Source organism: Oncorhynchus tshawytscha, linkage group LG04, assembly GCF_018296145.1.
Source record: "Oncorhynchus tshawytscha isolate Ot180627B linkage group LG04, Otsh_v2.0, whole genome shotgun sequence".
Lineage (NCBI taxonomy): Eukaryota > Metazoa > Chordata > Actinopteri > Salmoniformes > Salmonidae > Oncorhynchus > Oncorhynchus tshawytscha.
Genome location: NC_056432.1, coordinates 33,437,858 through 33,465,476, shown reverse-complemented (window position 1 = coordinate 33,465,476; position 27,619 = coordinate 33,437,858). Strand labels below are relative to the sequence as shown.

General features: G+C 44.9%; 2 protein-coding genes across 3 annotated transcripts in view; one reads left to right on the top strand and one right to left on the bottom strand.

Annotated features, from left to right (window-relative positions):
* Positions 1 to 4,365: 4,365 nt before the first annotated feature.
* The window catches only part of iqgap2 (IQ motif containing GTPase activating protein 2), an 88,292-nt gene continuing 65,038 nt past the window's right edge, over positions 4,366 to 27,619 (bottom strand). The window contains exons 16-38 of one of the 2 annotated variants that reach the window (XM_042320666.1): positions 23,153 to 23,243; positions 22,839 to 23,006; positions 19,356 to 19,501; positions 18,787 to 18,957; positions 18,555 to 18,638; positions 18,315 to 18,386; positions 18,113 to 18,182; positions 17,723 to 17,931; positions 17,380 to 17,520; positions 17,130 to 17,293; positions 16,565 to 16,789; positions 15,260 to 15,400; positions 14,573 to 14,657; positions 14,132 to 14,364; positions 12,445 to 12,577; positions 10,278 to 10,380; positions 9,969 to 10,110; positions 7,759 to 7,846; positions 7,350 to 7,562; positions 7,084 to 7,244; positions 6,678 to 6,821; positions 5,163 to 5,271; positions 4,366 to 4,916 (exon numbers count right to left, since the gene is read on the bottom strand). In XM_042320666.1, the coding sequence (XP_042176600.1) occupies positions 4,803 to 4,916; positions 5,163 to 5,271; positions 6,678 to 6,821; positions 7,084 to 7,244; positions 7,350 to 7,562; positions 7,759 to 7,846; positions 9,969 to 10,110; positions 10,278 to 10,380; positions 12,445 to 12,577; positions 14,132 to 14,364; positions 14,573 to 14,657; positions 15,260 to 15,400; positions 16,565 to 16,789; positions 17,130 to 17,293; positions 17,380 to 17,520; positions 17,723 to 17,931; positions 18,113 to 18,182; positions 18,315 to 18,386; positions 18,555 to 18,638; positions 18,787 to 18,957; positions 19,356 to 19,501; positions 22,839 to 23,006; positions 23,153 to 23,243 (3,207 nt within the window). In that variant the 3' untranslated portion in view covers positions 4,366 to 4,802. The remainder of the gene's footprint in view (positions 4,917 to 5,162; positions 5,272 to 6,677; positions 6,822 to 7,083; positions 7,245 to 7,349; positions 7,563 to 7,758; positions 7,847 to 9,968; positions 10,111 to 10,277; positions 10,381 to 12,444; positions 12,578 to 14,131; positions 14,365 to 14,572; positions 14,658 to 15,259; positions 15,401 to 16,564; positions 16,790 to 17,129; positions 17,294 to 17,379; positions 17,521 to 17,722; positions 17,932 to 18,112; positions 18,183 to 18,314; positions 18,387 to 18,554; positions 18,639 to 18,786; positions 18,958 to 19,355; positions 19,502 to 22,838; positions 23,007 to 23,152; positions 23,244 to 27,619) is intronic. The other variant, XM_042320667.1, reaches the window with a different exon arrangement.
* Positions 24,494 to 26,364, top strand: LOC112248591 (proteinase-activated receptor 3). Its single transcript, XM_024417741.2, has 2 exons — positions 24,494 to 24,805; positions 25,194 to 26,364. Exons 1-2 carry the CDS (start codon positions 24,724 to 24,726, stop codon positions 26,261 to 26,263), a joined length of 1,152 nt encoding a protein of 383 aa, XP_024273509.1. The 5' UTR covers positions 24,494 to 24,723; the 3' UTR covers positions 26,264 to 26,364.

Sequence of the window (27,619 nt, the reverse complement as noted above, 5' to 3'; positions counted from 1 at the left end):
TTGTGTTGGGTAACAGTCAAAATGTTTGCCATGGGGTAAGTTGAGCCAATGGCCACCATACAAAGGATGATCACATTTAGTCTGTTTTATGCCTGACATGCATAGTATTTTTGCACTGTATGCATATGAACTCAATTTTGTTCATTTTTTAATGTTACTGAGAAGACATGTCCCGTCCCGTGTATACAAACGTAAAACAAGCAGGGGTCTAGCCCCCCCCCCCCTCCCCCCCTGAGATTCTTCAAAGAGCAGCCAAGGAAGTGAGAGAAGGAAGACGTCAAATCACCTTCAAATGCAGAGAACTTACCTACGAATTGGCACATCGAAACGACAACTGGTCAAGAAATGGAAGGGTAAGTGATATTGAACAAAATCTATATTTGAATGTAGGCATACAATACACCACACCCCAATTCTATTCACTTAACCAACCAGCACCATCACCTACTGCCACAGGACACCATTACCCACTTATCCCGAGGCAGCGCAGCTTACCCCGTCCCGATGTACAAAGTAGATAATGGTGTCCTGTGACAATGGGTGATGGTGCTGGTCCAAGAGACCATTTTTTTTCATGGCCAAAAGCAAACGGACACCTGCTCAAAACATCTCATTCCAAAATCATGGGCATTAATATGGAGTTGGTCCCCCCTTAGCTGCTATAACAGCCTCCACTCTTCTGGCAAGGCTTTCCACTAGATGTTTGAACATTGTTGCGGGTACTTACTTCCATTCAGCCACAAGTGCATTACTGAGGCCGTGCACTGATGTTGGGCAATTAAGCCTGGCACGCAGTCGGCATCTGCCAAACCCAGATCCGTCTGGTGAAGCGTGATTCATCACTCCAGAGAACGCATTTCCACTAGCAGCAAGCTTTACGCCACTCTAGCCAACGCTTGGCATTGCGCATGGTGATCTTAGGCTTGTGCGCGGCTGCTCAGCCATGGACACCCACTTCAAGAAAAAGTTATTGTGTTTGACATTGCTTCGAGGCAAATAGGAACTCTGTCATGAGTGTTTCAACCGTGGACAGACAATTTTTATGCGCTTCAGCACTCGGCTGTCCATTCGGTGCGCTTGTGTGGCCCGCCACTTCGCATTGACCGGGGCAGCTCTGGCAGGGCAGACATTTTATTGACTGACTTGTTGGAAAAGTGCCATCGTATGACGGTGCCACGTTGAAAGTCACTGACCTCTTCAGTAAGGCCATTCTACTGCTAGTGTTCGTCTATGGCGATTGCATGGCTGTGTGCTTGATTTTAAACTTCTGTCAGCAATCGGTGTGGCTGAAATAGCCAAATCCACTAACACTCTTGGCCATGTAGTGTATTTTTTACATGAATTCTGATTATTTCTTGGGACACACAACATCCTGAGATATATGTAGATATCTTTGTTAGAAAGAATACTATGCATTTCTTGACATTGTGATGCTGAAGGTAAAAAAAATTACTCAACTTACCCTACTCTCCCTAAGTTTGCTCCGTGTGCTGTCCTACCAGGTTCAAGGTATATTAATATACTGCGCACAAAAACATTTGTCATAATCAGTTGTGGAAAAATGACCCAATACTTGAGTAAAAGTAAAGATACCTTAATAGAAAATGACTCAAAAGTCACCCAGTAAAATACTTAATATATAAAACAATATATTAGACTTATGTATTAAAAGTAAGTGTAATTGCAAAAATATACTGTAAATATAAAAAGTAAAAGTATAAAGAATTTCAAATGTCTAATATTAAGCAAACTGACAGCACAATTTTATTATTTTAATGTATGGATAGCCAGGGGCACATTCCAACGTTTTCTTTAGGAATGTAGTGAATTAAAAGTTGCCAAAAATATAAATAGTACAGTACAGATGACCAAAAACGACTTAAGTGGTACTTAAATACACTTCAAGTACTTTACACAACTGGTCATAACTCATTGCAGCCGCTGTCTATGCGCCCTCTGCGGGAAAACCCGTGGATATTGCTCTGCAAGTAGCAGTTGGAGTCCGAGGGTTAGTTCATATGTTGACAATATACAAACACATTTTCTCAAAATTCTGTACATGGATGCGACAAATGAAATCAGCTTTTTTGTATCACAATTTCAATGTTAAACTGCTAAAATAAACACAGACGCAAAACAACTAAAGACATATTACTTACCATTGTGTGGCACATAGGCTGAAGTTTGGAGAGCAAAAAAGTCGCGAATAACCAATAAACCATGGCTGTAAATCACTGTTCCCCTAAATTAACTATACAGGCAAGCGTGAGGGAAACAGCAGCCATCTGTCAGCGCTTAGAGCCAATTAAAATACATGTTGGATTTGAAAAGGCTGACTCCATCAATAGAGGGGTCGTAAAAAGCCTCGTCTACTATCAAGTGATTAATATATAGGATTTATTAGATCATTTCTATTCAGTGACGTAAACTACTATCTTGGACCAGGTGTCTCGAACATGCTGTGTTGCACAGCTGGGGTGACACTAATGACAGTTAAAAAACAAATCAGGCTTTATTATTTATTTGATGACCACACAATTCTTTTAAAATCATTTTCTTATAGCACTGTGATTGTTATAACAACTAACAAGAAAAATCAGTTATTTTGATTTAACCTCATTAAAACATTTTAAATTATTTTAATTTATACTTGACAGTATAATCTTTTTAAAAAGCAGTGAAACTAGGAAGACTAACTTCATTAATAGTCTTTAAAAGATACACAGCTTCCCAATTTACTGTATGTAGATTAAAAAGGCACTGGTTAACTACTGTACTTCATTCCATGCTGGCTATAGCTGGATAGGAATGTTGCGGTCTAATCTCCCATTCTGACCATTAGGCAACAGTGCATTGTACACATCTAATTCCAAACATTTGTTTTTTTGTTGACAATAACAATGTGTTTACTTACAGTGCATTTGGAAAGTATTCAGACCCCTGGACTTTTTCCACATTTTGTTACGTTACAGCCTTATTCTAAAATGGATAAAATGTATTGTTTTCCTCCTCAATCTACACACAATACCCAATAATGACAAAGCGAAAACAGGTTTGAAGAAAACAGAAATACCTTATTTACATAAGTATCCAGACCCTTTGCTATGAGACTCGAAATTGAGCTCAGGTGCATCCTGTTTCAATTGATCATTCTTGAGATGTTTCTACAACTTGGAGTCCACCTGTGGTAAATTCAATTGATTGGACATGCTTTGGAAAGGCACACACCTGTCTATATAAAGGTCCCACAGTTGACAGTGCATGTCAGAGCAAAAACCAAGCAATGAGGTCGACGAAATTGTCCGTAGAGCACCGAGGGGATTTGGTCGAGGCACAGATCTGGGGAAGGGTACCAAAAACGGTCTGCAGCATTGAAGGTCCCGAAGAACAGTGGCCTCCATCATTCTTAAATGGAAGAGGTTTTGCAACCACCAATACTCTTCCTAGAGCTGGCCACCCAGCCAAACTGAGTAATAGGTGGAGAAAGGCCTTTGTCAGGGAGGTGACCAAGAACTCGATGGTCACTCTGACAGAGCTCTAGAGTGCATCTGTGGAGATGGGAGAACATTCCAGAAAGACAACCATCTCTGCAGCACTCCACCAATCAGGGCTTTATGGTAGAGTGGCCAGACGGAAGCCACTCCTCAGTAAAATGTACGACAGCCCGCTTAGAGTTATGAAAAGGCACTTAGACTCTCTGACCATGAGAAACAAGATTCTCTGGTCTGATGACATCAAGATTGAACTCTATGCCTGAATGCCAAGTGTCACGTCTCGAGGAAACCTGGCAACCATCCCTATGGTCAAGCATGGTGGTGGCAGCATCATGCGGTGGGGGTGGTTTTCAGCAGCAGGGACAGAGAGACTATTCAGGATAGAGGGAAAGATTAACAGAGCAAAGTACAGAGAGATCATTGATGAAAGCCTGCTCCAGCGTGCTCAGGACCTCCGACTGGGGTGAAGGGTCAAGCACACAGCCAAGACATCGCAGGAGTGGCTTCGGGACAAGACTCTTAAAGTTCTTGAAGGGCCCAGCCAGAGCCCGGACTTGAACCCAATCGAAAATCTTTGGAGAGACCTGAAAATAGCTGTGCAGTGACGCTCCCCATCCAACCTGAGAGCTTGAGAGGATTTGCAGAGAAGAATGGTAGAAACTCCCCAAATACATGTGCGCCAAGCTTGTAGAGTTATACCCAAGAAGACTTGAGGCTGTAATCGCTGCCAATGGTGCTTCAACAAAGTACTGAGTAAAGGGTTCAAATACTTTAGTAAATGTATTATTTCAGTTTTTTCTTTTTAATAAATTGGCAAAAATGTCTAAAAACCTGTTTTTGCTTTGTCATTATGTGGTATTTAATCAATTTTACAATAAAGCTGTAAAGTAACAAAATGTGGAAAAAGTCAAAGGGTCTGAATACTTTCCGAATACACTGTATATAACTTCTACATATAAAATGTAAATGGCATTATAATATACTTTTGAAAAATATATTCCATGTACAATTAATTACCCAGTGGAAAACTGAACATGAAAAAAAATACAATAATTAAGCAACAGATATAACATGACAATAAAAGCAACAAACCCATTTCAATGTGAGCTTCATTTTGGTATAAAGTGATTAATAAAATGTGTGTGTGTGTGTGGCTCACCAGCCTGAGGGTGGCCAGTCAGACGAACATAACACGTTAACCACCATTCAAACATCCCATCTCAATTCTTGCTTTGTCAAAAGGCACACAATCCTTTCACACCTATGCCCACTCAATCTTTTCCCCTCCATCTTTGGTTCAATAATCCCTCATTTTCCATAGAACTTCTTGTTGAGGAGGAAGATGAGCAGGTTGACGTTGACTTTGGCTTTGTCAAACATCTTCATCACCGCCACTCCCTCGTACTGCAGCTGGAGCAGATCCTAGATAGGGACAGTGACAGACAGGGACAGAGACAACAGTCAACTATGGTTCTACGATCATAAAATAAAATATATATTTTAAACAACTATGGAACTACGGCTGGAGGAGGTCCTACACAGAACAGAGTCAACAGACAGAAACATGTTCTAGTCAACAGACAGGGACACGGAACTATCAGTCTGTCAGCATGACAGAGAGGAGCCTTGACAACCATGAGTCGTCGTCATTTGGGAGAAAAGCATCACCTGGAAATGGAGTTGGACCTTTTCCATCTCAACTCCCATGAACTTGGCCTTCACCTCAAAGTCCCCAACTTCCTCACTGGGAGAGATGTCAAACATTACATTTTTGAACCTGAGAGAAAAGACAAATATGCAATTGAATTAATCAAATGAAAAGACAGGATACAGACACAGATAAGACAATAGCAGGACTAGAGTTGGTTAAGGTCGCAATGTCAGACAGACTTGTTTTGGCATAACATTTCATGTCAATTGTGAGAAATTATCAGAAATATAAGCTTAGATATCCAATTTTCTCAAAAGGTTTCTGAAATGCATTGACGATATTGGGCCATAGTGTAGTGTGTTTAACTGTCTTTAAAGAGGACATAGCGATGCCTTCTAGATACTAGCTCTCAGTTTCCACTTTGACATGGCCTGGAACTCCCACAGAGCAGTGAGGAGCCGACTTTGGCTCTCCTCAGCGCCACTCTAGCTAGAATAGCCTGACCAAAACATGAAGGACAGGAGCGAGTGCTCGGAGAGCGAGAGGGAGAGTGAGAGAAAGTGAAGGAGCGAAAGTGGGGGATAGAGCAAAAAAAAAAGAGACAGAGAGAAACAAGAGAGAAAGAGCGAGACAGAACACGGTGGGCTTCTGTATGGACAATGTCCCTTAATGAGGTAGTTCCTCCCACCCCATCTCACACAGAGCTAATACAGCTCACTCCTCACATCAAAGTCATGCCCTTGTCCCCGTCCAGATACTTTACCAACGCATCCTTCCTTTCTCCCTTTATTTCATGTTATCACTGATCTGATTGGTGAAAGCTATGAAAGACTCATGCATTTATGAAAGTGTTGGAGAATGTTCCCTTGACTACCACAATACCCGAGACCCAGTATGGTACCAACTCACTTCAGGATTCAATACCATGTTCACATTTGGTGTCCATAGGCGGGTTGTCTGACAACGTCACGAAAATGCTGCAAATGCATCGCAGGGGTAGAAGGCCATCTGCTGTTATGATTCTGAACAGTCAGATCGCTAGCAACAATGACAAGAAGCTGCCATGTGGGGAATCATAGGTCGCTTGTTCTTGATACCATGCCTTGTATTGAGGTGTTTTGACTGATGTCATGTCTATGATAATATGGCAACAATTTGCTAACTAGCTAGCTAACAACTGTAACAATGTATTTGAGAGACAAATGTATGTTTTCAATAAACATTTGCAGACGAAATATAGTTTACATGTTGTCAATCATATGATTCTAAGCCAATCTCCGTTTCGCCCCGAAGACGTGCACGCATCAGTTTTGATAAACAACACACCCACCTATACTCCAAGTCAACCACACACTACCTCTGAATCACAAAACCCTGGCTATTCGTTGTAAAAAGTTTGTCCGTTGCATAACATTTTGCTGTGGTTTGAAATTGTGTGTACAAATGAATACTACTCCGGTTTCGGGAAGCTGATGTCACTGCACAATGCTAAGCTAGCTAGGACCAGCTGTCCTCAGTGCTGCTCCACTCACTGGTTGGTCTGCAGCCCCTCTATCTCCAGGATCACTCCCTTCTCGTGCAGTCGGGCAGCCGTATACTTCAGAGACTGATGCTTCCACTTCTTACTGCCCTTCTCCTCCACCTTCCTTTCTAGCTTGATGGACCGCCGCGTGTTCCTGTGGACACAGACACGCGCCAGATAAGACACACGCATGGAAGTCACACAAACACATACTTAACACATCAAGTTTTGAATGGGACCAAGAGCAATGACAATGTATTTCAACACTAGCCCATATGGCCCAATTCCAAACCAATCCATCCTCTCCATCTCTAGATCTTTGTTGACTTGCAAGGCCCTGTACAGTGTTTGTGAAGGTCGGGTGAACTTCGACTTATGGTTAGTGGCGAGGGATGGGTTTTGTAGGGAACACTCACTTCCTGTTGAGGTTGTCGAGGCAGGTCTTGATGTAAGTGTCGTAGTAGTTGGTCTGGTCCTGATAGAAGGCTGTCTTGGAGTTGAGCGCGCTCAGTGCCTGCTGGAGCTTCACCAGCTCCGCCCTCCTCCTCTGTCTGTAGCGTCTCTGGTAACGAATGTCCTGTCAATCACACGCAGAAGGGACATGATTGGTCATCTACAACACAAACGCTGAAGGCCATCAGTGTGCTTGTGTCTCTGTGTGTGTGTTTGTGCGCATGTGTACCTTGGCAATGTCGTTGATGAGGTCCTGGTACTTGTTGCTAGCGGTGACCAGGCCAGCCTGCTCCAGGGTTCGGAGGTTGCGGAGGATCTTCCTCTTCTTCTGCTCCAGAGGCAGCTGTCTGTCCTCCAGCACCGCCTGGCTGCTCTTCAGCCCCTCTGGGGTCTGGGCGTCCTGCACCGCACGCAGCGCCACCACCTTAGAATGCTCACACTCCTATGGGACAGCACAGGTAGGAAGAGGCAGACACACAAAAACAGAAAGGAAGGTTAGCATGTCTAGTCAGTCCACTCTTTCCCCCTCCGGCATGACACAAAGGGAAAAGCATAAAAATAAAACAACTGATAGAGAAGTAGGCTATTTGAGGTGTGTGGTTGGCTGGGCTGTGTAGGGTTCATCATTATGACATCACCTGGAGGGCAGAGGCCGGGGTCTCAAGGGTCTCTGGGAGAGTGTCTCCTGGCTGGATCCTGATCACATCTACTATCAGCTTCTTAGTCCTGAGAGAGAGAGAGACCGAGAGAGAGGTAGATGGAGACGGATTAAAAAGGATTATGTCATTTCAACTAAACAGCGTAGCTCTCCTCAAACATTTAAGTCTTGTTGATTTGGTAGTGTGTTGAGCTCTGGCCTCTGCTTTGCACTGGGCTCAGGGGGAGAGCAAACATCTTGCTATGTTAACACACACACAATGGACATGTCACTGTCCCGTTGGAGTTTCCATGACCCTGCAGTAGGGTATGACGCCACTCAAACACATTTCCTTTTTTCTGACCCAGTGCATGGTGGACCGACACTTACCAGGACCACAGTGACACTCTGTATGCCTCCCAAACGGCAGCCTATTCCCTTTATAGGGCCCTGGTCAAAAGTAGAGCACTATAAAGAGTAGGGGTGCCATTTGGGACACAGAGCCTGAGAAAGCAGAGCTGGAGGGTTGACATCCTGAACATCTCAACTATTGTAGGTCAGATGAACAGAGTTGTCTAGAGATACCATTTATAGTATCATAGCACCAGGAGGTTTTCCTGACCACATGATTAGTCGTGATTATTGGTGCTCATGTCACAGGAAACATGATGTAAACATTCACATCAGCAGAACAGAGGCCGTCTTTTAAACACAGCCTTCTCAAGGAAGAGCAAGAAATGGGCTAAAAATGTCAGGACAGGAAGTGGTAGTGGAGCAGGAAAGAGCACGTAGAGCGGTCACTGAGCAATACCCACTGTGGTTATTTATGTATGTACCTACTGGAACGTCATAACACAGCATTGAAACAGTGTTTCTTCTGGCTTCTTCCAAGTTAGCTTGGTCAGTACAAAACAGCTCACTGTGCAGTCTCCAGGGTTGGGTAGGTTACTTTCGAAATGTAATCCATTAGTTACTAGTTACCTGTCCAAAATTGTAATCAGTAACGTAACTTTTGGATTACCCAAACTCAGTAACGTAATCTCATTACATTCAGTTACTTTTAGATGACTTTCCCCTTAAGAGGCATTAGAAGAAGACAAAATGGTATGTTACCAATTGAATGACATCAATGTCAATCAATGTTAAAGTTTACATAGCTGGCCATATATGGATGTTACATTTAACTTTATGGGTTGGTTATGTAGGCTTCTTCTAACCCATCGCTTTCTACTACATATAATAATATGATTAAATTAAATCTTTACATGAATATATCTAACTTATAAGTCCAAAAATGAATCTTGCAACTACAGATTGCCCCTTTAAGTCTATCAAAAGTGTGTGAGTTGAGAGCATGTGTCCATTAGGCCTATGGATTTTTTTTTTTAATGAGTTTGAATTAGATTGAGCAATAAAAGCCCCACTTTTATTCTACAGGCTGGGATCCGCACTATGCAGCTGTTGCAAAAACGCATTTTTCACTGGCTGTCCACTGGTTTCAAAAACAATGGTTGATAGGCAGCTTAAACTTCTTGAATTCAACCATTATTGGGTTCAAATACACATTTAGATTTGTGAACAGTCATCCACAACAACCACAATCCGTAAGGCACAAATAGCTAAATGAGAGCAGCAGTGTGATTCACATACATGCACTATGTAGATAGCAATAATAAGTTATATTCATATCGCCGCAGACTACACCACTGCTGTCATACTTAACTCCAAGCATTTATTCAAGTTGGATCATCTTTGGATGCGGACAGCAGTCGTACCATTGGAAGACATAGCTTGGACTGTAGCCTACAAAAGCCTATTCCTGCTCTTTTCCCACAATCCATCAAACACATTTGGCGTGTCATCATAGTGGTCTCTGACTTGTGGTCAGACTCGCTCAGGTAGAACAAACTTGCACCTTTTTTCAATGCTGATTTGAATGTCATTGAGAAAACAGTGTGATATATTTTTATGCGCAAACATCCTTTCTGAATTTCTAAGTAATCCTCAAATGAATCATCTAGTATTTCAAGTATCTGTAATCTGATTACAATATTGGAGCTGGTAACAATGGATTACATGTAATCCGTTACTCCCCAACCCTGGCAGTCTGTGTGTGGATGGAGATTCTAGTAGGTCACCATAATGGAGAGTCAATAAGAGATCTACTATATAGGGAATAGGGTGCCATTGGGGACTCATCCAGACTCTTACTTCATCATCAGGCCCTTCGTGTCCTTGTCATCTCCCTCCAGAAGCTCAAACTTGCTGGTGAGTGTGAGGGAGATCTCCGTCTTAGCCAGCTGACTCAGGGTGCTCTCCTTGTTGGGATGGTTAGGATCCACGGCTCCTTCACCTGGAGAAAATACAAACATGCTTAGCTCTCCCTGCAGGCAGCTTCCTGACTCATTTTGAGACTGTGTGTACATGCTTATCACAAATTAGGATTCTGTCCTGTAAATGGATCTTCTAATGTCTGGGAGGAAGTGTGGCGTGTAAGAGGCATGGTGGTGTGTGTGGTACCCAGCAGTGCCTCCACATCAGGCGCGTCCCCCAGGTCCTCCAGCAGCTCATGCAGCAGGTCGTTGTGGTCGGGGGAGATGGCCTCCAGGTGCTCCAACACCAGCTAGGACACACACACGGTTAAATCACAGTAGCTAGGACACACACACACACACACACACACACACACACACACACACACACACACGGTTAATCACAGTAGCTAGGACACACACGGTTAATCACAGTAGCTAGGACACACACACACACGGTTAATCACAGTAGCTAGGACACACACACACACGGTTAATCACTGTAGCTAGGACACACACACACACAGTTAATCACAGTAGCTAGGACACACACACACGGTTAATCACTGTAGCTAGGACACACACACACGGTTAATCACAGTAGCTAGGACACACACACACGGTTAATCACAGTAGCTAGGACACACACACACGGTTAATCACAGTAGCTAGGACACACACACGGTTAATCACAGTAGTTAGGACACACACACACACAGTTAATCACAGTAGTTAGGACACAGTTAATCACAGTAGTTAGGACACGGACACACACACGGTTAATCACAGTAGCTAGGACACACACACGGTTAATCACAGTAGCTAGGACACACACACGGTTAATCACAGTAGCTAGGACACACACACGGTTAATCACAGTAGATAGGACACACACACGGTTAATCACAGTAGATAGGACACACACACGGTTAATCACAGTAGATAGGACACACACACGGTTAATCACAGTAGATAGGACACACACACGGTTAATCACAGTAGCTAGGGCACACACACGGTTAATCACAGTAGCTAGGACACACACACGGTTAATCACAGTAGCTAGGACACACACACGGTTAATCACAGTAGATAGGACACACACACGGTTAATCACAGTAGATAGGACACACACACACGGTTAATCACAGTAGCTAGGACACACACACGGTTAATCACAGTAGTTAGGACACACACACACAGTTAATCACAGTAGTTAGGACACAGTTAATCACAGTAGTTAGGACACAGGACACACACACGGTTAATCACAGTAGCTAGGACACACACACGGTTAATCACAGTAGCTAGGACACACACACGGTTAATCACAGTAGATAGGACACACACACGGTTAATCACAGTAGATAGGACACACACACGGTTAATCACAGTAGCTAGGACACACACACAGTTAATCACAGTAGATAGGACACACACACACGGTTAATCACAGTCGATAGGACACACACACACACACGGTTAATCACAGTAGCTAGGACACACACACACACACGGTTAATCACAGTAGCTAGGACACACACACACGGTTAACACTAGCTAGGACACACACTCACGGTTAACACTAGCTAGGACACACACTCACGGTTAACACTAGCTAGGACACACACTCTTAACACTAGCTAGAACACACACACACACGGTTAACACTAGCGAGCACACACACACGGTTAACACTAGCGAGCACACACACACGGTTAACACTAGCTAGGACACACACGGTTAACACTAGCTAGGACACACACTGTTAACACTAGCTAGAACACACACTGTTAACACTAGCTAGAACACACACACACACGGTTAACACTAGCGAGCACACACACACGGTTAACACTAGCGAGGACACACACGGCTAACACTAGCTAGGACACACACACACACAGTTAACACTAGCTAGGACACACACAATACACACAGCACTTTTGTGTTATCTACTAGACACGCTTTTCTCCAACCCTAGGCCTCTCTAGCTCAAGATGTATGCAAGCTCTGTGTGAGATAACAGTTCATGAGGTCAGCCCTGTTCTTCTAGAGTCCGTCAAATCAATCTCAGCCCTTCATCCGTCTCTCATCTGAGAAGTCTAGAACCTCTGATGTCCTGCGTTATATACAAGAGGTCTGTCACCATTACCACTCCCTTACCCAGGGGATGGAGATAAGAGAAGGGGGGCAGTAGGTTCCATAGAGGGGCAGTAGAGTCCTAGGTCACATCCCAAACGGAACCTTATTCCCTAAATAGTGCACTACCTTTGACCAGGGCCGATAGAGCTCAGGTCAAAGCCCTGGTCAAAGTTAGTGCACTATATAGGAAACGGGGTGCCATTTGGGATGCACCCATAGCCTGGGCTTACCGAGTGTGTGTTGATGATCTCATCTATAGAGATGTAGATGACAGGCTTGCTCAGAGTCACCATGTCAGAGTACTCATCCACGTTAAACTTCTCCTCTGGCTCAGGGACGTCACACGCAGCCTGGAAAAACACCCTGCCAGACAGGATCAAAGCATTCGGGTTGATTACTTCCACACCAGGAAGATTAAAAAAAAAATGTTTTATTGATTTTTATTGATTGATTTATTGATCAGCCTCCAGTATTTATGCTGCAGTAGTTTATGTGTCGGGGGGCTGGGGTCAGTTTGTTATATCTGGAGTACTTCTCCTGTCCTATTCGGTGTCCTGTGTGAATCTAAGTGTGCGTTCTCTAATTCTCTCCTTCTCTCTTTCTTTCTCTCTCTCGGAGGACCCGAGCCCTAGGACCTGAGCTCCAGGACTACCTGACATGATGACTCCTTGCTGTCCCCAGTCCACCTGGCCATGCTGCTGTTCCAGTTTCAACTGACCTGAGCCCTAGGACCATGCCCCAGGACTACCTGACATGATGACTCCTTGCTGTCCCCAGTCCACCTGGCCATGCTGCTGCTCCAGTTTCAACTTCCACCTGACTGTGCTGCTGCTCCAGTTTCAACTGTTCTGCCTTATTATTATTCGACCATGCTGGTCATTTATGAACATTTGAACATCTTGGCCATGTTCTGTTATAATCTCCACCCGGCACAGCCAGAAGAGGACTGGCCACCCCACATAGCCTGGTTCCTCTCTAGGTTTCTTCCTAGGTTTTGGCCTTTCTAGGGAGTTTTTCCTAGCCACCGTGCTTCTACACCTGCATTGCTTGCTGTTTGGGGTTTTAGGCTGGGTTTCTGTACAGCACTTTGAGATATCAGCTGATGTACGAAGGGCTATATAAATAAATTTGATTTGATTTGATTTGACTAGGTAAGTAAGTTAAGAACAAATTCTTATTTTCAATGACAGCCTACACCGGCCAAACCCGGACGACGCTGGGCCAATTGTGCGCCGCCCTATGGGACTCCCAATCACGGCTGGTTGTGATACAGCCTGGATTCGAACCAGGGTGTCTGTAGTGACGGCTGTAGTGCCTTAGACCACTGTGCCACTCGGGAGACCCAGATAACTGGACACATTTGTAATAGTAATATTATCAGTTTACAAGGAACCATATATTTCTACCCCAAAATAAACAAAACAACAAATAATATTGAAATCAGCTTAAACAGCTTAAAGACAAAACATATCCTGTTGAATCAGGGTTTCTTCAAGAAAATTGACAGTTGTGGTTTTCAGTGACTGTAGTTCAAATTGATTTCCAAAAAAGACGAGTCAACTGTTTGGAGGGAGGGGCAGAGAACTCTGGGAACACAACTGTGTCCCTTTCTCTCGCTCTGTGTGTGTGTGTGTGTGTCTAGTGTTTGAGTGTGTGTGTGTCTTGAGTTTGAGTGAAGACACACTACCCCACTTTCCGTGCCGACTTCTGCACTTTCACACAGACACTTCCTCTTTCTCCCGGCTCACCTTTGGCTCACGTCAACTTAACCCTGTTCTGACTTTACCGCTACAGCCCGCTCTGTCTTAAATGATTCCCTTCTGCTTCATTAGATGGAACATTTCTCTGAGCAGTTTTATACGGAGTGAAAGTGAACTTTATCCAATAGTCTTGGGAGTTGTAGTTCTTTACTCTCACCTGAACTTCTGGTAGGTCTGGGAGATGTAGTTATTCATGGAGATCATGTGGGCATTGTCTGCCTCGAACAGCTTGTTGGCGGCGGCATGCTGCAGCATCTTGGCCACGGAGCCCAGGTTACGACGCTGGTCAGAGTGGAGCTGACCTCCGGCTGACATGTCGATGATGTCGAAGCCGTCTGGAGCCACTATGGCTGGGTTCATGTAGCGGTAGTACAGCAGGTTCCCTACAATCTGACAGCCGACACACACACACACACCCTCTGTTAAACGTAGCTGCATAGCTTCCCAAAGGGCTGTTTTATCTAAGGACCTGTATTAATCAGTGCGAGCTGGATGACTACCGTGTCAGTGAACACTAGAGGAACCATAACAATACCCATAACAATATCAGCAACATCAGGAACGATCTAATATCACATGTAATACTCCGGTCTTATACCTTCAACAACTCATCCTCTGTAGCGTCAGGGAACTTTTCATGAAGGGAATGCTTTAGGACCTTTGCAATGTATCTCATGCCATAGCTACATGCAAAACAAAACATGGAGATCGTGTGAAATTGACAGGCATTACATAGATACACAACACAAAGATTTGATGCACAAATGATAGGAAGCAATAACATAAAATGCAGGGGACTGTGAACATTTCAGAATGAGGGGTGTATTTTGGGCAGTTGTATAAAATAATACCATGGTTGCCCCCTTGGAGTAAATTGAGCACTGCAGAGTATGGAGTCAACAGTTGTCTAAACCAGTAACATGGATGGTTTCTAACCCTCTATAAGCACTGTTTTGTTTACCCTTCCATAAACACACCACAGGGTTGCCTCCCAAATGGGACTCTCTTCCCTTTCTAGTGCACAGGGTGTCATTTGGGGCACAGCCTGGCAGTTTGGGTTTCTGCTCTGACAGGATGTTGTCTAGTCCTGTTCTCATAGAGCTTCACCTTTCAAAATGCATCCTTCCATCCTCCCTTGGAGTGATCGCTGATCTATCACTATTGGAGTTCTGCTACAAGGCTTTTACAGAACCACTCATGTCAGATCAGTGATTGCATCAAGAAATAAAACAGGAAAGAAAGACGGCTGCATTTTTAAAGAATTCCAAAAGGGCCTGAGACATACGGAATGTTATCCAGTGACGACACAATGGAGTTGAGCACTTTGTCTGTGGCCGTCCGCAGCGCCTGACTGGAGGACTCCAGCTTGGCGCGCACCTCCTTGTGTGACATGGCCTGGTCCGGGGTCACCTCGTAGGGCAGTTTACTAAGAGAGGGGGGACAACAGTTAGGTCAATGTGTGTATGTGCAGGTCAGACCTGGTTCAAATACATGTGAATTTGATATACTTATTTTCTGTGTATTTGAGTATTGTCTAATAATGGGGCCCGACTGTTGGAAAGTATTTTCAAATACTTATTTCAAATGCCTAGGTTAAATACATGGGAGTGTATTTGAGTCAGTGTATTTTCAAATAAATAATATCTAAATACTTACTTCCAAAGGTCTTTGAAAATGATTGAAATACCCTAAATAGTATTTGAACCCAGGCCTAACAATAAATGCATTACGTGTGTTCAATGCTGTAACAACACAGAATAAAACAATTGATGGTAATGACTACCCATTACTATCACTTATAAGGCATCATTTATTGACATTGCTTTACCAAATAAAAATATTTGGGTTGTGTATATTACATGTGTTTTTAGTATGATGATGAATTTATTATTATATTTATAAAAAGGATGGTAGTGACTGCTCATTACTGCATAGCACTTATTAATAAACCATCCTTTAAACACATTACTTTAATAAAATATTGATAAACAAAATATTTGATGACTTATTCTATTCTTAGTCATCATCTCATGTCTGCTCAGGCAGTAGCAACCTGCCAGCCATCTATCTCTGTGCTCCCAAAAGAGTCATCCTCCAGGCTAGTAGGCTAGCCTAGCTGGCTAGCTGCCTGTGGTCTGACAAAATCACTATATCAGTAGTAGATAAGCCATACTTTTAAGACTGCCAAATAACAACTATCAATCAATTAGTTGTATTGTCGGGTAGAGAGACATCTAAGCAACCGCTCTCTATCCCTCTCTTGTCTATCCGTCTTCCTCTCCGTGTCTGTCTGCGGCACTGAGGTATAATTAGAACAGGTCTGCCGGCCCCACAGGCTTGCCCGGCAAGAACCAATGAGAACAGGCAGCTTTCGGCGCAATGGATTCTGGTCATTGCAGTTAATTGCAACATCGTCTGCACTTAACTATGAGTTAACGTCTCAGAGTAATCTCTCCAGAGAAACGGCACATTGAGTGCACAGAAAAACTAAAAGGAATTCAAATAATTGAACTGTCAGTCTACTAGTTATTTAAAAACTGAAAATAAACTGAAAGGTTGGTTAATCGCTTAGCACTAGTGTGTGTCCCACCTGGCCTCTCCAGTGTTGGTCTCCAGCTGGTTGACCCAGGCCTTGTACACATCCACAGGGTTGGTGTTGATGCCCAGGCCCTTGTCCTCGATGATCTCCTTGACAACAGGCGCCAGCAGCTGCCTCAGCGTGTTGTGACCACGGGCTCCACGGTTGAAGCTCACCACCATCTTGATGACCGTGGGGTTCCCGGTCACAATGTCCTGGATCTGGTCCACCTTGGACCTGAGGAGGGGTGGAGAAGAGAGATAATTTTTATCATACAACTTTATTATTCCTTTATATTCAATCAGGAAATATCAGACAACAATATAAGAACAAATGATATATAATACTGTATATGACTGGAGAGGGTCCTTGAGTTATGAACAAGGTGGACAGTGGATTCCCTAGTAGCCTGGTTGACTGACTGTTGCAATAAAGTGCTACTGTACATCGTTGCCTTATCTGACCAATGAGCTAGCAAAAATTAGCTGAGAGAAACAAAGGCACCCAGGTGAAACCATCTATAGTTACTGTATAAGGGGTGTGTACGATTTGGGGACAGGTGGACCGTTCCACTCACTTGATCTCCTCCTCCAGAGCGGTCTTAAAGAGTTTGAGCAGCAGGTACTCCTCTCTCTGGTTGGAGGCGTAGTTATACAGCGTGAAGATCACTGTGTCCATGAACTTAGTGGACTTGTTCTGTGGCATCTGGAAGATCAGCTTGGCCAGGTATGAAGGGTTGGTCTGTGGAGCAGGAGAGGACCTAGGGGTAAAAGAGTTTGCGTGTATGTGTGTGTGTGCATGTTTAAGTGTGCGTGTTTAGAACTCACCTGTAGCAGGTAGAAGAGGTGCTGGTAGGCCTCTAGTTTCTTCCGTTTGCCTTTGCTGAGGCCCTTGATGCCCTGCCTGTCCCCTGCAGCCAGCTCCTCTTTACTCTTCTTCTTCAGCTTCTTACTGTGGGACACCACATCCTGGGAAGACAGACAGTAAAAATAGATGCGGCAGCATGGAAAAGGCCCTTCTCACCTATCCAGTTGTGTTTGATCAGTGATAGCTTTAAGGAAGACAGGGATGCATTATCAAAGTATCTGAGCAGCAGGCGTATGACTATTGTAGACAATAAAGTGCTGTCTCCAGAAGCAGTTGTTATCAGCAGCATAAGACAAATGTCACCTGTAGGGTGATCCTGTTCTTGACCAGTAAGCCGATCTTAATGTCCATCAGGTTCAGGTCTTTCTCCATCTGCTGATTGGAGCGGATTTTCGTGACCACTTCCTCCCTAAGCCGTGTCACTTCCTGTTCCTCCAGCAGGTCCAGGCTGCTTTGTTCCAGCAGGTGGACAAACTTACGCACCACCGAAAGAGGAGGGTCCTGGGCCCCGGCTACAGGGCAGAGAAAGAGAGAGACACACACGCAGACGCACACACACACACACACACACACACACACACACACACACACACACACACACACACACACACACACACTTCAGGTAGTTCCATCTCTCTCGAAATCGTAACTTCTTTGAAACCGTGTGACGTATTAAATGCTGTCTAAACTCACTGAGTGTTCTGTAGTCGTCTCTGGCTTTGTTAGCCTTGAGGAAAGCTTGGATCTTCACTATTTCTTTCTCCTGAACATACAAACAAGACAGAAGGGAATCAATCTTCCGTAAATGTCACTGAGGAATAATAGGAGTCATATTGTATGACTCCATCTCAATGACATAAACCCTCATTTTTTATGTAGGTGTTGTGTTACTCACATGGTCTATGAAATACTGCAGTCTTTGAGTGTATTTACGTTTAGCTCTCCACATCTTAACAAATGACTGAAGCTGGACCGAGAGGAAAACAACAACGTTAGCAACTCGTAGCTGTGTGTTTCTGTTGAGGTTAAACTGTGTGACTTCTCTCCTGATTATTGACACTCTTTATTTCTCACTGTTTCAAACTAATGTTCTCGCTTTCAAATAAGGCTCACAGTCCAAAGTCTAACTTGTTACCTTGACGACAGTCCCCACGTTGCTTTGCAACACGTTGAGTCTGTCTTTGTATACCTTCCTCTGTTTGTAGCCCTTCCAGGAGGCCTAGACACAGACAACAAGACATTAAAATCATCCGTGTGTGAGTAAACTACAAAAGCAGTACGTGAATTTTAACTGTAAATATTCAATTCTAGTTTTACTTTAAAAAATCAAATAATTAAACTGTAGAACAAATGACACAGTATAGTACCTGTAGTCGGACCACGTGTGGCTGTTGTTGTAGTAGGTAGTCCAGTCTCTGGGCATGAGCTCTTCTCACCAGGTAACCTCTGATCCTGGCCTGTAGCTGGGTTACCAGGGTCTCGTTGGCCAACCATAACTGTTCCCTGTTATACTCCGCTGTCACACCTCCAACCACACTCTGACCAGAGGACACATACAACACTAGATTAGTTTTAATGTGTAATGCATTATAAATGACTCAGAACATGTGTGTGGTCTCTGGTGGTGTTCTTTGTGCTATGTATGGAGAAGGTTATTCTGTTAACTGATATTTTGTGGTCTGTGTCATGCAACAAGAATAATACATCATGTCTTAGGGGGCGGCAGGTAGCCTAGTGGTTAGAGCATTGGGCCATTAACTGAAAGGTTGCAAGGTTACAAGATCGAATCCCCAAGCTGACAAGGTAAAAATCTGTTGTTCTGTCATTGAAAATAATAATTTGTTCTTAACTGACTTGCCTAGTTAAATAATGGTAAAATGTAGAAAGAATAATACATAATTTCTTATGTAGAATCCAACATAAATATGATAGGGACCTGTATTTCCTCTCTGCGGAGCTGTGTGCTGTTGTGTGTGAAGTCCTCTGGCTCCTCCCAGGTCCCCTCTCTTTTCTCCAGGTTGTAGTAGTAGTCGTAACTGTCCTTGATACGGTGTTTCACCCACACACACTCACTGCTGCCTGCTAGAGGAAACAACACCTGGACATCACACACACTCACTGCTGCCTGCTAGAGGAAACAACACCTGGACATCACACACACTCACTGCTGCCTGCTAGAGGAAACAACACCTGTACATCACACACACTCACTGCTGCCTGCTAGAGGAAACAACACCTGGACATCACACACACACACTACTGCCTGCTAGAGGAAACAACACCTGGACATCACACACTCTCACTGCTGCCTGCTAGAGGAAACAACACCTGGACATCACACACTCTCACTGCTGCCTGCTAGAGGAAACAACACCTGGACATCACACACACTCACTGCTGCCTGCTAGAGGAAACAACACCTGGACATCACACACACTCACTGCTGCCTGCTACAGAGGAAACAACACCTGGACATCACACACTCTCACTGCTGCCTGCTAGAGGAAACAAAACCTGGACATCACACACACTCACTGCTGCCTGCTACAGAGGAAACAACACCTGGACATCACACACACTCACTGCTGCCTGCTAGAGGAAACAAAACCTGGACATCACACACTCTCACTGCTGCCTGCTACAGAGGAAACAACACCTGGACATCACACACACTCACTGCTGCCTGCTAGAGGAAACAACACCTGGACATCACACACTCTCACTGCTGCCTGCTAGAGGAAACAACACCTGGACATCACACACACTCTCACTGCTGCCTGCTACAGAGGAAACAACACCTGGACATCACACACTCTCACTGCTGCCTGCTGAGGAAACAACACCTGGACATCACACACACTCACTGCTGCCTGCTAGAGGAAACAACACCTGGACATCACACACACTCACTGCTGCCTGCTAGAGGAAACAACACCTGGACATCACACACTCTCACTGCTGCCTGCTAGAGGAAACAACACCTGGACATCACACACACTCACTGCTGCCTGCTAGAGGAAACAACACCTGGACATCACACACACTCACTGCTGCCTGCTACAGAGGAAACAACACCTGGACATCACACACTCTCACTGCTGCCTGCTAGAGGAAACAAACCTGGACATCACACACTCTCACTGCTGCCTGCTACAGAGGAAACAACACCTGGACATCACACACACTCACTGCTGCCTGCTAGAGGAAACAACACCTGGACATCACACACTCTCACTGCTGCCTGCTAGAGGAAACAAAACCTGGACATCACACACTCTCACTGCTGCCTGCTACAGAGGAAACAACACCTGGACATCACACACACTCACTGCTGCCTGCTAGAGGAAACAACACCTGGACATCACACACTCTCACTGCTGCCTGCTAGAGGAAACAACACCTGGACATCACACACACTCACTGCTGCCTGCTACAGAGGAAACAACACCTGGACATCACACACTCTCACTGCTGCCTGCTAGAGGAAACAACACCTGGACATCACACACACTCACTGCTGCCTGCTACAGAGGAAACAACACCTGGACATCACACACACTCACTGATGCCTGCTACAGAGGAAACAACACCTGGACATCACACACACTCTCACTGATGCCTGCTACAGAGGAAACAAAACCTGGACATCACACACTCTCACTGCTGCCTGCTACAGAGGAAACAACACCTGGACATCACACACACTCACTGCTGCCTGCTAGAGGAAACAACACCTGGACATCACACACTCTCACTGCTGCCTGCTAGAGGAAACAAAACCTGGACATCACACACTCTCACTGCTGCCTGCTGAGGAAACAACACCTGGACATCACACACACTCACTGCTGCCTGCTAGAGGAAACAACACCTGGACATCACACACTCTCACTGCTGCCTGCTAGAGGAAACAACACCTGGACATCACACACACTCTCACTGCTGCCTGCTACAGAGGAAACAACACCTGGACATCACACACTCTCACTGCTGCCTGCTAGAGGAAACAACACCTGGACATCACACACACTCACTGCTGCCTGCTACAGAGGAAACAACACCTGGACATCACACACACTCTCACTGATGCCTGCTACAGAGGAAACAACACCTGGACATCACACACACTCTCACTGATGCCTGCTACAGAGGAAACAACACCTGGACATCACACACTCTCACTGCTGCCTGCTAGAGGAAACAACACCTGGACATCACACACACTCACTGATGCCTGCTAGAGGAAACAACACCTGGACATCACACACACTCCCACCTGCTACAGAGGACAGACACAACACAACACCTGGACATCACACACACACACTCTCACTGCTGCCTGCTACAGAGGAAACAACACCTGGACATCACACACTCTCACTGCTGCCTGCTACAGAGGAAACAACACCTGGACATCACACACACTCACTGCTGCCTGCTACAGAGGAAACAACACCTGGACATCACACACTCTCACTGCTGCCTGCTACAGAGGAAACAACACCTGGACATCACACACACTCACTGCTGCCTGCTACAGAGGAAACAACACCTGGACATCACACACACACACTCTCACTGCTGCCTGCTACAGAGGAAACAACACCTGGACATCACACACTCTCACTGCTGCCTGCTAGAGGAAACAAAACCTGGACATCACACACTCTCACTGCTGCCTGCTACAGAGGAAACAACACCTGGACATCACACACTCTCACTGCTGCCTGCTAGAGGAAACAACACCTGGACATCACACACACTCACTGCTGCCTGCTACAGAGGAAACAACACCTGGACATCACACACACTCACTGCTGCCTGCTACAGAGGAAACAACACCTGGACATCACACACTCTCACTGCTGCCTGCTAGAGGAAACAAAACCTGGACATCACACACTCTCACTGCTGCCTGCTACAGAGGAAACAACACCTGGACATCACACACTCTCACTGCTGCCTGCTAGAGGAAACAACACCTGGACATCACACACACTCACTGCTGCCTGCTACAGAGGAAACAACACCTGGACATCACACACACTCACTGCTGCCTGCTACAGAGGAAACAACACCTGGACATCACACACTCTCACTGCTGCCTGCTAGAGGAAACAACACCTGGACATCACACACACACACTCTCACTGCTGCCTGCTACAGAGGAAACAACACCTGGACATCACACACACACACTCTCACTGCTGCCTGCTACAGAGGAAACAACACCTGGACATCACACACACTCTCACTGCTGCCTGCAAGAGGAAACAACACCTGGACATCACACACACTCACTGCTGCCTGCTAGAGGAAACAGCTGAACATCACTCAATGTAAATGACACGCTAGAAGTTGGGAATGTAATGTACTGAGAACAAACATCCATAAATAAGCTGATTGTATGCCAGGTTACCAGTGGTAGTGTTGAGGTCCTGGTGCTGGGCCAGCTGTGTCTGGTAGGTGTCTGCACACTCAGACAGAACCCCTCTCAGCCCTGCCAGGGGAGACTGGAGGGCATGTAGGGTGGTCTGGGAGTCCCCCTCTGCCACCTCCCTGTTGATGTCTGCCACAGCTCCTGCCACTGCCACAGACAAAACGCACACAGGATCAGTTATGACATTTAACATTTTGGTCATGTTGCTCTTATCCAGTGGTTGGAGAATTGTGATGTGAAGAACTACTAAGAAATGATTTGTTCATGGTTTTGAGTGAGCATGGTGTGCCTACATGCGAGAGCCTCCTCTTCATCTTGGTTGGCTGTGTGTATCCCTTCTTGAATCTGGTCGAGCCACAGCACAGCAGACTCATCCCCTGAGCTCTGGAGTCACAGACATACAGAGTCAACCTCTGCTTTTCAGAGTGGTAGACCACACAAACATTGACAATCCACACAATGCAAGGCATAATTCTAGCTTGAGATGTGCACGCACACATCATTTCAAATCAAGTGTTTGAGATACAACCATAGATCTCAAGTTAGGCTTGAGCCCTAACTGAATGTTCTTCTAAGCACGAACCAAGACAGCACATGTAAAAACAAAAACAACAAACCCCCAAACCAAAAAAACATACCTGGATTAAAATACTTTGCATTTTGTGGTATTTTCTATTGGTTTATTAAGCCAGACATGCTCAAACTGGCAGAGATAATGTTTTTGTAAATATTTTAAGTATTTGAAACCCAGGTATGAAGCACATTAACAGCTAAAGACAGCACCAGCATGAATATTAAGTTGTACCATTAATATTAAGTTGTACCAAGACCTGAGGGAAAATGTCAAAACACATTGTTACTTAATGGACAAAACAGCCTCAGCTCAGTCCACACCATTGGTCATGGGTCCATGGCTCAAACACAAATAACACTTAAAATAGCAGAGAAACCACACTGAACGTTTATTCAGCCTGCCTGACCAACATTTTCCTTCTCAGACTAATTGTGGAGACCTTTGGGAGCAGAGAGGTTGTCTCCCCAATGACACAAAAGGCAGGAAGGAAGCCAAGAGAAAAAAGGCCCCCTTAGTATGTCAGGAAGTGGATCTGCTTTTGAACAGTGAACTCCCCACTGACCAAACAGTATATAAATACCTTTAGGACGTGCATTAGATAAGCAAGGACTCATACAAGCACAAACATAACATACAGACCAAAGCTAAATAGGAACTTGTTACCATACTTTCTAACTTGAAAATTGTAGTTCCGATCACATGGAATTAAAATGTGTGTGACTCATGGGGAATACTGAAGGTCAAAGCAGGTTCATGGAAACTGTTCCAGGAAGCTTGGGTTTTGAAATCATCCTACTGTATGTTTGATGTTACCCAAGCTGATAATCTTGTTACTTAGTATAACCGGAGTTAATCTTTTTACTCTAATATTAGTCATTTTACATTAGACAAGCCATATTTTCAGTCACAGAAAAGTGAAAGACTTGAGAAACCTGTTCACAAAAAAAAAAAACTATTTGAGGAATGACAAACAGTAAACTATTAGGACCGTCTCCTCCCACTCGGCTGAATCAGTAGATAGTGTCTGACGCAGAGCCGGAATTCAGTTTCAAGCCTGGACAGGAAACACACACACAGTATACACACACCCTATGCACACAGCCTCACGGTCCATTGCTCACACCAGTGTAGAATGGACTTCCAGTACAGTAGCCTGCTTGATCATGTGAACCAGCTATCTGGATGGCTAGTTGATTCTGCTAGTTAATCCTGATAATGAACAACTAGCCTATAGCAAGTCTATAGAAACACTAGTGGACTTTGAGTTATACAGGGATAATAATAACAACAATGTGGAGGAAACAGGAGAAAGACCAGACGCTGGCTGGGATTCTCTTCTGTCTGACGGTAGGACTGTCTCTCCAGGACAATGGTAAGTCACATTCTTTTTCCATTTTTCCATAGGATTTTAGAGAGGACATCATTCTTAAGCCTTTCATATTACAATTGGGGACTTTGCATCCACTTGGTCAAGCTGCATTTTGGTAGGGCTTCACCAGTTCTGTTTCCCCTCCATCAACAACATGCTTGTTATGCCTAAATGTTTGCTAGTAAATCAGCTTCACAATCGCTAGTGTACGGTTGTCACACATCATGCATGTTTTAAACAGCATTTTGAGCCAATTAACTTAAAAAATATCTATATTATTATAATGACATTTCCATTCAATACAGTGTGTCAAAGGGGAATAGTTGCATTCAAAGTAGAAAACCTCACATCGGAATTAAAATCTATGTTCTTCACCCCCATTTCACCACAGAGGAGAAAGTCAACAAGACAAAAATAACCGCCGTAGCTGTGTTGGACCCAAGGACGTTCAATGGCAGGAGAGTTCAGACCAACTGTACGGCTGAGGCTGGGCCCCCCAGCTTGGTGCACCTGTCCCCTGGGGCCCCTGGGCTGGATGTGAGGCTGGAGGACCCTGCAGTAGCCTACACCACAGGGCTCCTCAGCACCCGGCTCATCCCCTCAGCCTACCTCCTGGCCATGGCAGTGGGCATCCCCTCCAACGCTTATATCCTGGCCTTCCTGAGGCTCCGGGCCAGGTCTTTCTCCACGGCTGTCCTCTACCTTAGCCTGGCCCTCTCTGACCTACTCCTCCTGCTCTCCCTGGCCCTCCGAGTCCACTACCACCTAAACGGAAACAACTGGGTGTTCGGCGAAGCTGCCTGCCGTGTCGTCACCGCTTGTTTCTATGGCAATGTCTACTGCTCTGCCCACACCATCGCTTGTGTCAGCCTCAAGCGCTACCTGGCCGTGGTGAGGCCCTTCCTGTACAGGCGGCTGCCCAAGACGGCCTGGGCGCTGGGGGCAAGCCTGGGGGTGTGGGGCCTGTTTGGGGTGGCTGTGATGCCTGAGCTCCTGGTGAGACAGAGCTTCCTGCTGCCTCGTCTGGGATTCACCACCTGCCATGACATACTGCCCCTGGAGGACTCCCCCCACGCACTGCTGGTGCCCTACAGGTTGGCACTGGTCTGTTTAGGGTTACTCGTGCCCTTTGTGGTCTGTGCCTGGACCCATGTGGCGGTGGTGCAGCATCTGGGTCGCTCGGGCCTTGACTGGACACCCTTCATCAGGGTCAGTACACTGGTCTTCCTCATCTTCACTGTGTGTTTCGCTCCCAGCGGTGTCCTCCATATCGCCCATTACGTGAGGCTGTCCACCAGTGGAGAGGACGGGCTGTATGTGTACTCCAGCGCTACAGTGTGTCTGTGCTGCTTCCACAGCTGTCTGGACCCCTTCCTGTGTATTCTCATGTCCAGGACAACCGCCTCCAAACTGCGCTTCGCCTCTCTCAGGAGGACACAGCAGACACCTGTTCTGGTGTAGAGACTGTGTGTATGTGCCCACTGTATTTAAAAAAATATATATATATTTCAGCTTTATTTAACCAAGTAAGCTAGTTGAGAACAAGTTCTCATTTACAACTGCGACATGGCCAAGATAAAGCAAAGCAGTACGACACAAACAGAGTTACACATGGAATAAACAAGCGTACAGTCAATAACACAATAGAAAGAAGAAAAAAATGTGTGTGCAAATGGCGAGAGGTGGTAAGGCAATAAATAGGCCATAGTAGCGAAGTAATTACAGTTTAGGAAATTAACAATGGAGTGATAGATGTGCAGATGATGATGTGCAAGTAGAAATACTGGTGTGCAAAAGAGCAGAAAAGTAAATCAAAACAATATGGAGATGAGGTAGGTAGATTGTAGGTAGATTGGGTGGGCTATTTACTGATGGGATACAGCTGTACAGTATCTTCCATTGTCAGAGCACAGTGGGGGAGCCCAGAGCATGAACAAGCAAACTACTGAAAATGAAGAGGCAGGAAATCCGTCTGGAACTACACGCTGTAAACAAGTGAACAGGAAACAGCTCTGCTTGAAATCTGAACACAATATTATGCTATGCGTTCTCCCCTGTGGGATACTATCAGAGCTACTAAGTTGACGGTTTAGCAAATGTTTTCATTTGTGTACAGTATCAGTAAGGATGTCCTGAAAAACCAGCCGACGGCAACAGTGACGACAAAAACAATTCTCCCAGAGACAATGTTGAGAGACCAGACTGTTTCGGCATGTCCAGCCCACTCATTATCTCAGCCAAGGAAGGACATGCTTACTTCAAAGTTAACATTATGTACTGTTTTGATTTGTTCACAAGGACAATTTGTAAATATAAAACCCTTGCAATACAAATGAAGTATTACCATACATTCATTTATTAGTTCATTCCCATTTTAATTCCGTATATTCTATTGTCCACATTGATAGGTGTAGACTGCACACGCCTTTCATTTTAGTCATTTAGCAAACACTCTTATCCAAAACAACTTAGAGTTAAAGTTAATGCATTCATCTTAAAATAGCTAGGTGGGAAACTACATATCTCAGTCTTAGTAAGTACACTTTACCTCAATTTTAGTAGCAGAAAAGTCAGTGCTAGTAAGAGGGAAAAAAGTGAGAGTGTTCGTTCACGACAGGCTATTTTTAAATGTGAAGGCCAGCATCCCGGAGTCTCCTTTTCACTGTTGACGTTGAGACTGGTGATTTGCAGGTACTATATAATGAAGCTGCCAGTTGAGGACTTGTGAGGCATCTGATTCTCAAACTTGACACTAATGTACTTGTCCACTTGCTCAGTTGTACACCGGGGCCTCCCACTCCTCTTTCTATTCTGGTT

Coding starts and splice junctions, on each gene's coding strand:
- LOC112248591 (XM_024417741.2), top strand. CDS start 24,724: ATGTGGAGGAAACAGGAGAAAGACCAGACGCTGGCTGGGATTCTCTTC. Junction 24,806..25,193: donor ACTGTCTCTCCAGGACAATG/GTAAGTCACATT, acceptor ATTTCACCACAG/AGGAGAAAGTCAACAAGACA.